The 11,969-nt window shown below is 39.4% G+C and overlaps 2 protein-coding genes across 3 annotated transcripts; one reads left to right on the top strand and one right to left on the bottom strand.

The window, feature by feature from the left end:
- Positions 1-540: 540 nt before the first annotated feature.
- On the top strand, positions 541-11,133 carry LOC143864364 (uncharacterized). 2 transcript variants are annotated; one of them, XM_077375295.1, is made up of 3 exons: positions 541-3,756; positions 4,872-5,155; positions 10,672-11,133. In XM_077375295.1, exons 1-3 carry the CDS (start codon positions 762-764, stop codon positions 10,762-10,764), a joined length of 3,372 nt encoding a protein of 1,123 aa, XP_077231410.1. In that variant the 5' UTR covers positions 541-761; the 3' UTR covers positions 10,765-11,133. The 2 variants fall into 2 exon arrangements, with proteins under 2 accessions (XP_077231410.1, XP_077231409.1); XM_077375294.1 differs by lacking the exon at positions 10,672-11,133 and having other exon boundaries at positions 4,872-5,571.
- LOC143864377 (xanthotoxin 5-hydroxylase CYP82C2-like) lies at positions 6,458-10,058 on the bottom strand. The gene is made up of 3 exons (XM_077375306.1): positions 9,289-10,058; positions 8,280-8,639; positions 6,458-7,150 (listed from the first exon to the last, which is right to left on the bottom strand). Exons 1-3 carry the CDS (start codon positions 9,856-9,858, stop codon positions 6,542-6,544), a joined length of 1,539 nt encoding a protein of 512 aa, XP_077231421.1. The 5' UTR covers positions 9,859-10,058; the 3' UTR covers positions 6,458-6,541.
- Positions 11,134-11,969: the final 836 nt, after the last annotated feature.

Raw genomic sequence — 11,969 nt, 5'->3', positions numbered from 1 at the left:
AAAGTTCCAATCATCCCCATTGCCTACAAAATAGTCATCGCTTCCATTTGGATATTTCTTTTCACCACCATCACTATCATAGTCAGGAAGAGATTGATGTGAATAAGGAAGAGCAAGTGTCATGAGATTGTAGAAAAATAAGAAGAAGATGGTGGGTGAAAAATCATATAATTCAGGAAGAAGATATCAATAGATAAATCCTTATGAAAACAATTAAATATTAAATGATGAAATAATGTAAACACAGTTTGAATCTGAAATTCTAAAAAAAAAGAAGGAAGTTCTTTCCAAGAAAGAAAAGTCCCTGGATCCAAACATGAGTCCAAATTAAATGTGAACACTCCACCCGCCCTACCCTCAACCGTTTGTCCAAAAGTCCTCCATGACAATTAGAACTGCATCTTCGGATCATTTTCGTTTCTCTTCAAACCCGCAAGTGCTTCACTGAGTCAAGTCAAGTCATTCCAATTCATTTATTTATATTATTATAAAGTATATTATTATAAAGCCAAGGAAGACCAGCCAAAGTCTTCCGAGCCAATCATCCCAATTATTTCGTTTTCATTTATACAGTATAGTCAAGGAAGGCTCCCCAAAGACTTCCAAGCCCTCTACTTTTTTCTCACTTTTCATTTTAAACTTTACTTGATTTTCCATGCCCAGAAGTTAATACGGAGAGCCATTCACCAATTTAAAATGGCAGCTACAAGCATTTGAACACACCCAAAAAACCACAGAAAGAAAAAGGAAGAGAAACAACCATGGCCTTAGAGAAATCTCACTCCCTTACCTTGATGTTGTTACTTCTACTTGTGATGCTTTCTTCTCATGAAGCAGCAAGAGCAGAAGAAGAAGCTCTTCTCAAGTGGAAAGCCACCCTCCAAAGACATGGTCCACTTCTTCTTTCATGGCCACTTCTCAACACTACAAACAGAACCAGCCCATGCCATTGGATTGGTATAGTATGTAACCATGAAAGAATCATCACAGAAATAAACCTTCAGAATGCGGGTTTGCAAGGTAAACTTGATAACTTTAACTTCTCCTCCTTCCCAAACCTTACTCGTCTCGACCTCAGTAGCAACGCTCTCTTCGGAACCATCCCTCCTCGCATTGCCTCTCTTTCGAAACTCAACTTCCTTGATCTATCTGCGAATAAATTTTCTGGAAAATTACCGCTCTCGCTCTCTAATCTTACCGGAATTGTTGAGTTTAATATCTTTAACAATTCAATCAAAGGTGAATTATCTCCTCGCTTCTTCGCAAGTTGCACCAGACTCACCTCTCTTCAACTCCACAACAATAACTTCACTGGAGAAATCCCTCCAGAAATAGGTAACATAGGAGATCTTGTTAGTCTTAATTTAAGCAGAAACAATCTCACTGGTTTCATCCCTCCATCCTTTGGTAATTTGAGCAAGTTAACATATGCCAACCTTTTTCAGAATCAAATTTCTGGCTCCATCCCTAATGAAATAGGAAATCTGAAGAATCTGATCAGGCTAGACTTGTCTACTAACCTTCTAACAGGTTCCATTCCACCCACTTTGGGAAACTTGACCAACCTTTCCATCTTGTACCTCTACTACAACATGTTGTCTGGACCCATCCCTTTAGAAGTAGGAAATCTGAGAAATCTGTCTAAACTGAGCTTGCGCGACAACAATCTTGCAGGTTCAATACCTTCAGTTTTAGGTAATCTGACCAGCCTTTCACTTCTGTTCATCTACACAAATAAAATCTCGGGATCGATTCCTCCAGAAATTGGAAATCTTGTGAATATGATTGAGCTTGCATTTACCACTAATCTTCTAACAGGTTCCATCCCTTCTACATTCGGAAACATGACTAAGCTTACTCGGTTGTCTGTTGCTGATAATCAGATTTCTGGCTCCATACCTGAAGAAATTGGAAATTTAAGAAATCTGATTGGCCTAGCTCTCCGTGATAACAATCTCACAGGACCTATCCCTCCCGGTATAGGTAATATGAGAAATTTAGATGAGCTAAGCCTATTTCGGAATCGATTATCTGGTCCACTACCTCTGGAAATGGAAAACCTGACATATCTATCTATACTAGAGTTGAGTGTGAACAATTTCTCCGGCCATTTACCCCATCATATATGCAGTGGCGGACGCCTTAAATTGTTGTCGGCTGACAGCAACCAGTTCTCTGGCCCCATACCAAGAAGTTTGAGAAACTGTACTAGCTTAGGTAGAGTCCGGCTTGAGAATAACCAGATCACAGGAAACATATCTGAAGATTTGGGTGTATATCCAAATCTAGATAACATTAATCTAAGCTACAATAGATTGTATGGTGATCTCTCATCTAATTGGGGAGAAAGCCTATACTTGACGAAGTTGCAAATTTCAGGGAACAATATTAGTGGGACGATACCCATAGAGTTCGGACAGTTGAGATGGCTCGGTATACTTTGCCTTTCTTCAAATCATTTAGTAGGAGCGATCCCCAAGGAGTTGGGTAGATTACCAATGCTATTCAACCTAAGCTTAAACGGTAACAAGCTCTCCGGCCCAATACCGTCAGAACTCGGGAAATTGTCCAATCTAGAGATCCTCGACTTGTCAACGAACAACTTGAGCGGACAAATCCCAGAACAACTGGAGGATTGCGTCAAAGTGCATTATTTGAAATTGAGCCAAAATAATTTGAATGGAAGCATCCCATTTCAAATTGGTAATCTAGTAAAGTTACAGACTGTACTAGATCTTAGTCATAACTTGCTAACAGGAGAAATTCCATCACAGCTAGCAAAATTGAAGCAGTTGGAAAGCTTGAATCTCTCCCACAATAATCTCTCAGGTTCTATTCCCAGTTCTTTTCAAGCCATGTTCACCTTGTCTTCCGTTGATTTATCCTTCAACCAGTTGGTGGGTTCTCTGCCTGATAACATAGCCTTTAAAAAGGCTCCAGCAAATGCATTTGCTCATAACAGAGGACTGTGTGGTGATGTACAAGGTCTGCAACCATGCAATTCCTCTATGATAAATAATGGCAATTCGAAAAAGAACCATAAGGTTGTGATGGAAATTGTTTTTCCTCTTTTGGGCTTGCTATTTCTTCTAGTAGCATTTGCTAGCATTTATTCCATTTTTCACAGAAAAGTGAGAAATGAAGAGAAAGTGGTGAGAGAAATAAACAATAGGGATCTATTTTCGATATGGAATTATGATGGGAAGATTGTGTATGAAGACATTATCGAAGCAACAGAGAATTTTAGTGAGAAATACTGCATTGGAACAGGAGGATACGGGAGCGTTTACAGAACAGATCTTCGAACTGGTCAGGTATTTGCAGTAAAGAAGCTTCATGAAGGAAGTGAGGTAAGTGATGAAAAAAGTTTCAGAAATGAGATTCGAGCTTTGACAGAAATTCGGCACCGAAATATTGTTATGCTTTATGGGTTCTGTTCTCACACTCGATGCAAGTTTCTTGTTTATGAGTTCATGGAAAGAGGAAGCTTAGCTAAGATTCTGAGCAATGAGGCAGGAGCCAACGAATTGGATTGGGTTAAAAGGGTGGAAGTTACAAAATCGGTGGCTAATGCTTTATCTTACATGCACCATGATTGTACTCCACCTATTGTTCATCGAGACATCTCCAGCAATAATATTTTGTTGGGCTTAGAATTTCAGACTCGGGTTTCTGATTTTGGAACTGCTAGACTTCTGAAGCCTGATTCTTCGAATTGGACTACAGTTGCAGGCACTTATGGATACGTTGCTCCAGGTCAGTCTCTACCTAATTATTTCTCGTTAGTTTCTTTGCTTATGGTTTTTCTTCTTGGCTATTGCTTTTTAAGATTTTTATTCATTTCCAATTTTTATTGCATGGGCCTTACTACTGATCCTAGGCACGATTTGGATTGCAGGAATTTTTTGGAAAATTTTGAGAAGGAAAAATATTTCTAAAATTTTCCCTCTTTTTCTATACACGAAAAAAGATAAATTGAACCAACCTTATGCAAATTTTCCAAATTAACCATAATCATATCTTCCCTCTAAATCAAAAAAATTTTCCAAGAAATTTTTTTGTACGAGTTAGGAATGTTTGCCTTGCAATCCAAACAGGGCCTCAGTTTCCAGGCATTTGATTTTGAACTACTTGGTAGGCCATTGAGTCAGCGAGTCACCCCACTGAGTGATGACAAAGTTTGGTTCCGAGTCTTGGATTTCTGAACTATTTGGCATCTAATCCAAGTGGGGTTTGCTTATTTGGATGATCTAAACCATTCATTTGTTGGTCTGCTATAGGCTGTTCCTGAAAAAAATTTCCATAGGATGATCCTAACCTTCTGATATGTTAGGTGTAACAAGGAGGGATCAGAAAGTTTAAAAAATGATGGTAGAGAAACCTTCACATATCGAACGGTTATGATTGTCCCATGTGGCATGGAAATTACTTATAATTGTCTTTACCATTGATCGTTCAAGTAACTTTCTGTTTAGCTGTTCTCAATAATTACCTTTATCTGAGATTTTATACGGCGTGAAGTCCAGTAACCCACTTCACAAGATGATCCAAACCGTTCATTGGTTAGGCCAATAACATAAAAAGGTTTTACCCCATTGAATATCTCCATAGGATGATCCTAGCTTTCTGATCTGTAGAGGTTTCAAAAATGTTGTGTTACTCTACAGGTCGGAGGGTTAGAGTCACCCTATGTAGATGATCTATGGGGTACAGCTGATTTACATTGTGGCCCAACAAATGAATGCTTTGGATCATCTCTGTACTTTTAGATTAACACTGAACTTCACGCAAGCTAACCATATAAAATCTCACTTTAATCTAAAATAAGTAGGTTTTAGCAATTGAACATGATTCAATTTTTGTTGTTGCAGAGCTTGCTTACACAATGAAAGTAACCGAAAAATGCGATGTGTATAGCTTTGGAGTGTTAGCTCTTGAAGTGATAATGGGTAGGCATCCAGGGGAACTCATCTCCTCCCTAAAATCATCAACAAGTAGCCAAGAAATACTGTTAAAAGACATGATAGAGGGACGCCTAGAGCCTCCCATGGCGACTGAAGTTGCAAATGAAGTGATTTCAGTAGTGAGGATTGCACTTGAATGCTTACATGAAAATCCACAATCTCGGCCGACCATGGAACATGTCTCTCGCAGCCTCATATCTTCTCGCACACCGCCTCTGCGTCTGCCTCTGCCTCAGCCTTTCCACACAGTCACGTTGGGTCAGCTAATGGATCTCCAATCATAATTGGAAGGCTTAGGAATGGTAAGTGATGATATGGTGTTGTGATAGATGACTTTATTCCACTCCAAGAAAAACCCCATTTTGGTGAAGGATTTTGTCAGTAGCCAACTAGTGTATTTCTTGTACTGTGCGTGCCTCCACTGTTATTTTAATTGTTAGGTCTATGTTTGTTAGTGCTTTGAAAAATAAAGAGGCTCATGTTTACCCCCACTGTTAGGGCATTCGGGGACCTTAGCTTTTGCATGGTGTTGTTGATGACTTCGAAAAGTCAGGGTTATCGTTGAAAATGTCAGAAAGTTGACGGATTGTATCTGTATTTTTCCCTTTTTTTTTCTCTGTTTATTATTTACTTCACACCCTCTTCTCACTCATGCCCTCTCTAGTCCTTTCTTTCACCGACCTATGCTATCCGTCTCTCAGTACTTGATTAAACTAATATTCCATGAAAAAAAAAATTGTCATGGTTGGGGATGTTATCTACAGGGATAGAAATCCTTGAATAAGTTGCTCTCGGAATTGGCTACGCTGCTTGGATAATTTTAGGTTACTGATACTGGCACTACCATGTTTCAATAATTGCACTAACTCACCTTGTCTTTTCCTTTTTAATTGGCTTCTGAGAGCTTTTGGGGAATTGTAATATCTGAGTTTTTTGGACATTGTAAGGACCTTTGACAGCTGGGTAAATGATAAAAGACAAGGTGATTTAGTGCAATTATGAAAACATGGTAGTGCCAATATCAGTACCCTAATTTTATTTTGAATCAACCCCTGAGATTGGCTACTCTGCTCGAATCGTTTATACTATATAGTACACATTGAAGTTGTTCTCGACATGAATAGAGGATATTCGTATTGGGGATTTTCTCCACGGGCAAAAAATTCATTTGAATAAGTTGTTGCGATTGGCTACGGATAATTTTATCTTGAATAAACTCTTGGGATTGTCTACCCTAGTATATATATAGTACACATTGGGGCTTTTCTTGACTTGAATGGAGGATAGCAATCTTATCCAAGTACAAAACAAAACTTGGCATTTTATCCCCTTGAGAACAATCCCAATTCTTCTTCTTTTTTATGGGTAAACAATCCCAATTCTTCGTAATACTAAATAACACAATCCCTCTATCTAAAATACAAAATGTACACCCTACAAAGGTGATCATTTCCTTCCCAAGATAGAGCATCCTCATTTTTAACCTAAGAACATTGCCATAAGAATCTTAAATCCATTCAAACCCTAATTCAAGTCTCAGTAACAATATAGAAATACAAGTAGTAGTAGCACTATCACTAATAGAGCGAAGAGGGGAGACGTGGAGTGAGGAGGATTTCCATTGGTTTCTTTAGCCCAAAGCCCTCCGCCATTTCAATCGGTGCACCATTTGGGCTTGCTAGCTCGAACCCTTGGAACAAACGTGCGATGGCCAAGTGCATGAATTGGAGACTGAACGAGATCCCAGGGCATGCCCGTCTACCGGACCCGAATGGGATGCACTCGAAATGCTGACCCCTAACATCAACATCCACATGGCTAGTCACAAATCTCTCTGGCTTGAACTCCAATGGGTCCAACCACACCCGTGGGTCCCGCTGCAACTTCCACACATTCACAATTACCTGAGTGCCACGTGGCACGTGGAGCCCACCCACTTGACACTCTTCATTGGCCTCATGTGTTAATATAGCTGGAGTTGGTGGACTCAGTCGGAACATTTCCTTTACAATGGCTTGAAAGTATGGTAAATTCTTGATATCTGAATCGTCCACCTGTCTATCTTTGCCGACGTGGATGTCCAACTCATCTTGGGCCTTCTTTAACACATCAATTTTGTTAAGGACTAAAGAAAGGACCTTTTGCATGGCCAGTGACGTGGTCTCCGTGCCACCTAGGATTAAGCCCTTCAAATAAATTCAAAAAAATGTTGAATAAAAATGAAGAACAAGGGAAACTATTTTCCCATTAGTCTCCGAGGATCATGATTTAGCCAAAAAATTCAACTTTTTGAAACATATATTGGATTAACCCTTAGGCCGTGTTTGGATTGCATGAATTTAGGGAAATGATATCAGCACAACTATGTTTTCTTATATGCGCTAATGCATCTTGTCTTTTAGTGTTTAAAGAGCTGTCAAAAAGTTATTACAGTTCCTAACAAGCTCTTATAAAGCGTTTAAAAAAGAAAAGATAAGCTAGGACCATGCAATTATTAAAACATGGTTGTGCTGATATCAAACCCAAAAAGAAAAGTTCAATAGATTTTAACATGAAAAAATAGTAAACTATTTCATGATTTTAGATTTGAATGAAGAGCATTTTGGTCAGCATTAGTTTGTGTATTACTTACGAGGTGAAATGATATGGTGTACACACGTACCTGCACGTATTGGGGTACGACAAACTTGTCGCCCTTGGTGTTTGATCCTACAACAGCCAGTTTAATAAGGTCGGTCGTTGTCGGATCAAATATCAAAGGCGGCATTGTGATTACGCTCATTTCATGTCATTGATCAAAACCGTTCATTTGTTGGGCCCGACGTAAATAGGTCTCCATATCCATAGGATGATCCTAACCTTCCAATCTCCTATGGAGCTTAATTTTTTGTAGAAAGGCCTATTTATATTGGTGCCCAACGAAAGAATGGTTTGAATCCTCAAACAAGGTGGGCTCTAGCATGGTTTTAAATTTCGACCGAAATCCGACCAACACCGAAACCACACAAAACCGAAATGGTCATTACTTCCGAAATTTCGGTTTTTCCGAAATTTGACACAAAAAATCTGTTTTTTTTTTAATATTAATTTAATATTTCACCGAAATTTAATAATGAATAAAATATATTTATTTTTTTTTGTACCAAATTTCGGTCGAAATTTCAAGGTCCGAAACCGGTACCAAAACCGAAATTTTAAACCTTGGGCTCTAGGTTTATTTCAAAATAAATATGTGCACTATGCGCAAACGTCAATACATTATGGCCTCATTGGTTTTTTTAATAGCCATAGAGATCTTTGGCAAAAAAATCATACCAATGAAGTTGCCTTGACGATGGTATATGGATCGTAGCCTCCAAATTGGGTGTCCTCCAAGATCGACATTAGCACATACATGAAGTCATGCTCGGCAACTGCCTCGCCGGAAAGTTTGCTCCGGCGATGTTCCTGCAAGAAACTTTCCATGATAGAGTCTAGCTCTTTGGCATTCCTCTTCATAGCCCCCAATTGCCCTTTCCAATCCATCCACTCAAGAAAAGGGAGCATGTCCGAGACAACAACCCGCGTCGCTAAATAAAAAAACCGATCAATTGCTTCTCGAAATCGCTGTTCCTCGTCAGAATTATCATCGAAAGTGCCGGAAAATTGCTTACCGGTAACTAACCGTATAATCACCTGTTGAAGTATAAATGATTAAATAACACCAACTCTAACAGCTTAAGTTTCTGGAGTAATTGGTTGTTTTCACACGGTATCGCCGCGCCTCACGGAAGGTCCTCAGTTAAAACCCCAATAACTCTTTGATATTAAAAAAAAGGGAGATGATAAATTCGCACCCCCCTGTAGGATGATCCACCCCCCTGTAAAATGAATTGACGTCAGAAAGAGTAAAAAGTCCACATAACCTCCTTTTTCGACCCTTTTTTACGTCAATTCATGGTAAACCGGTGTGAATTATTCTACAGTGGGTGTGGATTATCATCTCCCTAAAAAAAATCCACATGTACTCGGACCAACCCACAAAAAGAGGGGTCACATGTGCCACGCTTATGGCCAACACCCCCTTCTAGCTAAAAAAAAAAAAGAGTAGACCATGAATTTAATTTTTTTCATGATAAATTAATATCTCAATGGTGCCCTCTCAATTCTCTTTTCCCACCTGCGCCACCCCTCTCTTACCACTTGGAGACGCTAATTTATCATAAATAAAAATAAAAAATAAAAAAAAATCCCGGCAGCCAGACAGCCAGACGTGGCCTAAATGATTAAATAACACCAACTCTAACAGCTAAAGCTTTTGGAGTGATTGGTTGTTTCACATTACCTTAAATGCCAAGGACCTTAACCATTGCTTAATGTCAACCTTAATCGGACGGTGATCATTCTTGACCCACATCACATATAAGTCTTTTATGTGGGTGTTGATCTCGGAGACCCAGACGTGCTTGAGCATCTCGAGACGAGAATTGGAGAGAAGATGGACGGTGGAGATCTTCCTCATCTCTCTCCAATAGGGCCCATAAGGCGCAAAGGCGGTCATGGCATAGCTATAACCCATATACTTAGTCCTGGCGGAAGCAGGGTGAGCGGCGAGAATTTTGTCATTAGTGGTAAAACACTCTTTAATCACCTCCCAACTACTCACCACAAGTGTTCGGCGCATGCCGAGTCGGATAATGAAGGCCGGCCCATGTTGATCAGCCATGAGTCCGAGTTTTTGGAATATCGTATCGGGCCCTCTTAGCCCATATAGGTGCCCGATTATAGGCAAGCCGCCGGGAACTTCTGGTGAATGCTTTTTTTTATGACTCTCAGTCCAAGATATCAATAGTTTGTAGAGAAAGAGCAAAGACAAAAGCCCAAAAAAAGTTTGAAATTGAAGAAGCAAATCCATAGCTTTCTTTGCTTATGGAGATGTCCACAACTTTTCTCCAATCCCTCTTCTATGTTATATACTCCATTCAATATGAAGGGTTTGAAAAGGTCAATGACATCTCATCCCCTCAGTTTGTTAAAACACTCTGATGAAGCTAAGATTAAAAGAAAATAGTAGTAGTATGCTTCCTGTTGCGTTTTGGAGGGGGGGTGTCTACGTTGAAAACAAGGCCGGTTTTGTCATTGTCACATGTATCATCTTATAAAGGAAAGGAACCTCTTTGGGTTGTAACTATTTTATGAGAATCTTCAGTCGGCATGAAAGGTATTTTCACCGAGAAAAGAGCTTTTATTTTTAAAAAAACACGGTACTTAGTACTTTGACACGTGTGCAAGAGGACAAGGAGGAGGGACTAAATCGTCTTGCTGTAGAGAGAAATAATTAATCTAGGGCAGTGATACCCCCCCGGATGGATATTTCCCCCCTTTAACGGAAGTCGTTAACTTTTATGCTTTTGGTTTTTGGAGTTAACGGTTGCTTCTCCACCTATTAAACTTTCCCACCAAGGCATTTTGTGGCTGGCTGTTGCAGGAGGAAGCAGCCACATAGGCTAATTTTTCAGGAGATTTTGTCCTATTTATTTAATTCATCTGAAGTGGCTGCTCTCACATGAAACAACAAGCTGCGAAATGCCCTTCAACAAAAGTCACTAGCAAATCCCTTTCAAAATATATGATTTGCTAGGGTCCATTACAAAAGGCATTTCGCGGCTGGTCTGTCGCATGTCAGACCAGCACCTCGTAAGTAAAGACAACAGCTTTAGTGAAATGCCTCATATCTTCTCGCACGCCGCCTCTGCCTCTGCCTCTGCCTCAGCCTTTCCACACAATCACATTGCGTCAGCTAATGTATCTCCAATCATAATTGGAAGGCTAAGGAATGGTAAGTGATGATATGGTGTTGTGACAGATGACTTTATTCCACTCCAAGAAAAATCCCTTTTTGGTGAAGGATTTTGTCAGTTGCCAACTAGTGTATTTCTTGTACTGTGCGTGCCTCCACTGTGATTTTAATTGTTAGGTCTATGTTTGTTAGTGCTTTGAAAAGTAAAGAGGCTCATGTTTATCCCCACTGTTGGGGCATTCGGGGACCTTAGCTTTTGCAGCGTGTTGTTGATGACTTCGAAAAGTCAGGGTTATCGTTGAAAATGTCAGAAAGTTGACGGATTGTATCTGTATTTTTCCCTTCTTTTTTTTTCTCTGTTTATTATTTACTTCACACCCTCTTCTCACTCATGCCCTCTCTAGTCCTTTCTTTCACCGACCTATGCTATCCGTCTCATTACTTGATTAAACTAATATTCCATGGGAAAAAAATTTCATGGTTGGGGATGTTATCAACAGGGATAGAAATCCTTGAATAAGTTGCTCTCGGAATTAGCTATGCTGCTTGGATAATTTTAGGCTACTGATACTGGCACTACCATGTTTCAATAATTGCACTAACTCACCTTGTCTTTTCCTTTTTAATTGGCTTCTGAGAGCTTTTGGGGAATTGTAATATCTGAGTTTTTTGGACATTGTAAGGACCTTTGACAGCTAGGTAAATGATAAAAGACAAGGTGATTTAGTGCAATTATGAAAACAAGGTAGTGCCAATATCAGTACCCTAATTTTATTTTGAATCAACCCCTGAGATTGGCTACTCTGCTCGAATCGTTTATACTATACAGTACACATTGAAGTTGTTCTCGACATGAATAGAGGATATTCGTATTGGGGATTTTCTCCACGGGCAAAAAAATCAATTGAATAAGTGTTGCGATTGGCTACGGATAATTTTATCTTGAATAAACTCTTGGGATTGTCTACCCTAAAATATATATATATATATATATATATATAGTACACATTGGGGCTTTTCTTGACATGAATGGAGGATAGCAATCTTATCCAAGTACAAAACAAAACTTGGCATTTTATCCCCTTGGGAACAATCCCAATTCTTTCTTTCTTCTTTTTTTTTTGATAGGCAAACAATCCCAATTCTTTGTAATACTAAATAGCACAATCCCTCTATCTAAATTTCAAAATCTACACCCTACAAAGGTGATCATTTCCTTCCCAAGA

The sequence above is a fragment of the Tasmannia lanceolata genome, unplaced genomic scaffold (genome assembly GCF_043159265.1).
Source record: "Tasmannia lanceolata isolate RefF3 unplaced genomic scaffold, GAP_Taslan_0.1 ptg000048l, whole genome shotgun sequence".
Classification (NCBI taxonomy): domain Eukaryota; kingdom Viridiplantae; phylum Streptophyta; class Magnoliopsida; order Canellales; family Winteraceae; genus Tasmannia; species Tasmannia lanceolata.
The sequence above is the reverse complement of the archived record's forward strand: the minus strand, read 5'-3'. Positions and strand labels throughout refer to the sequence as shown.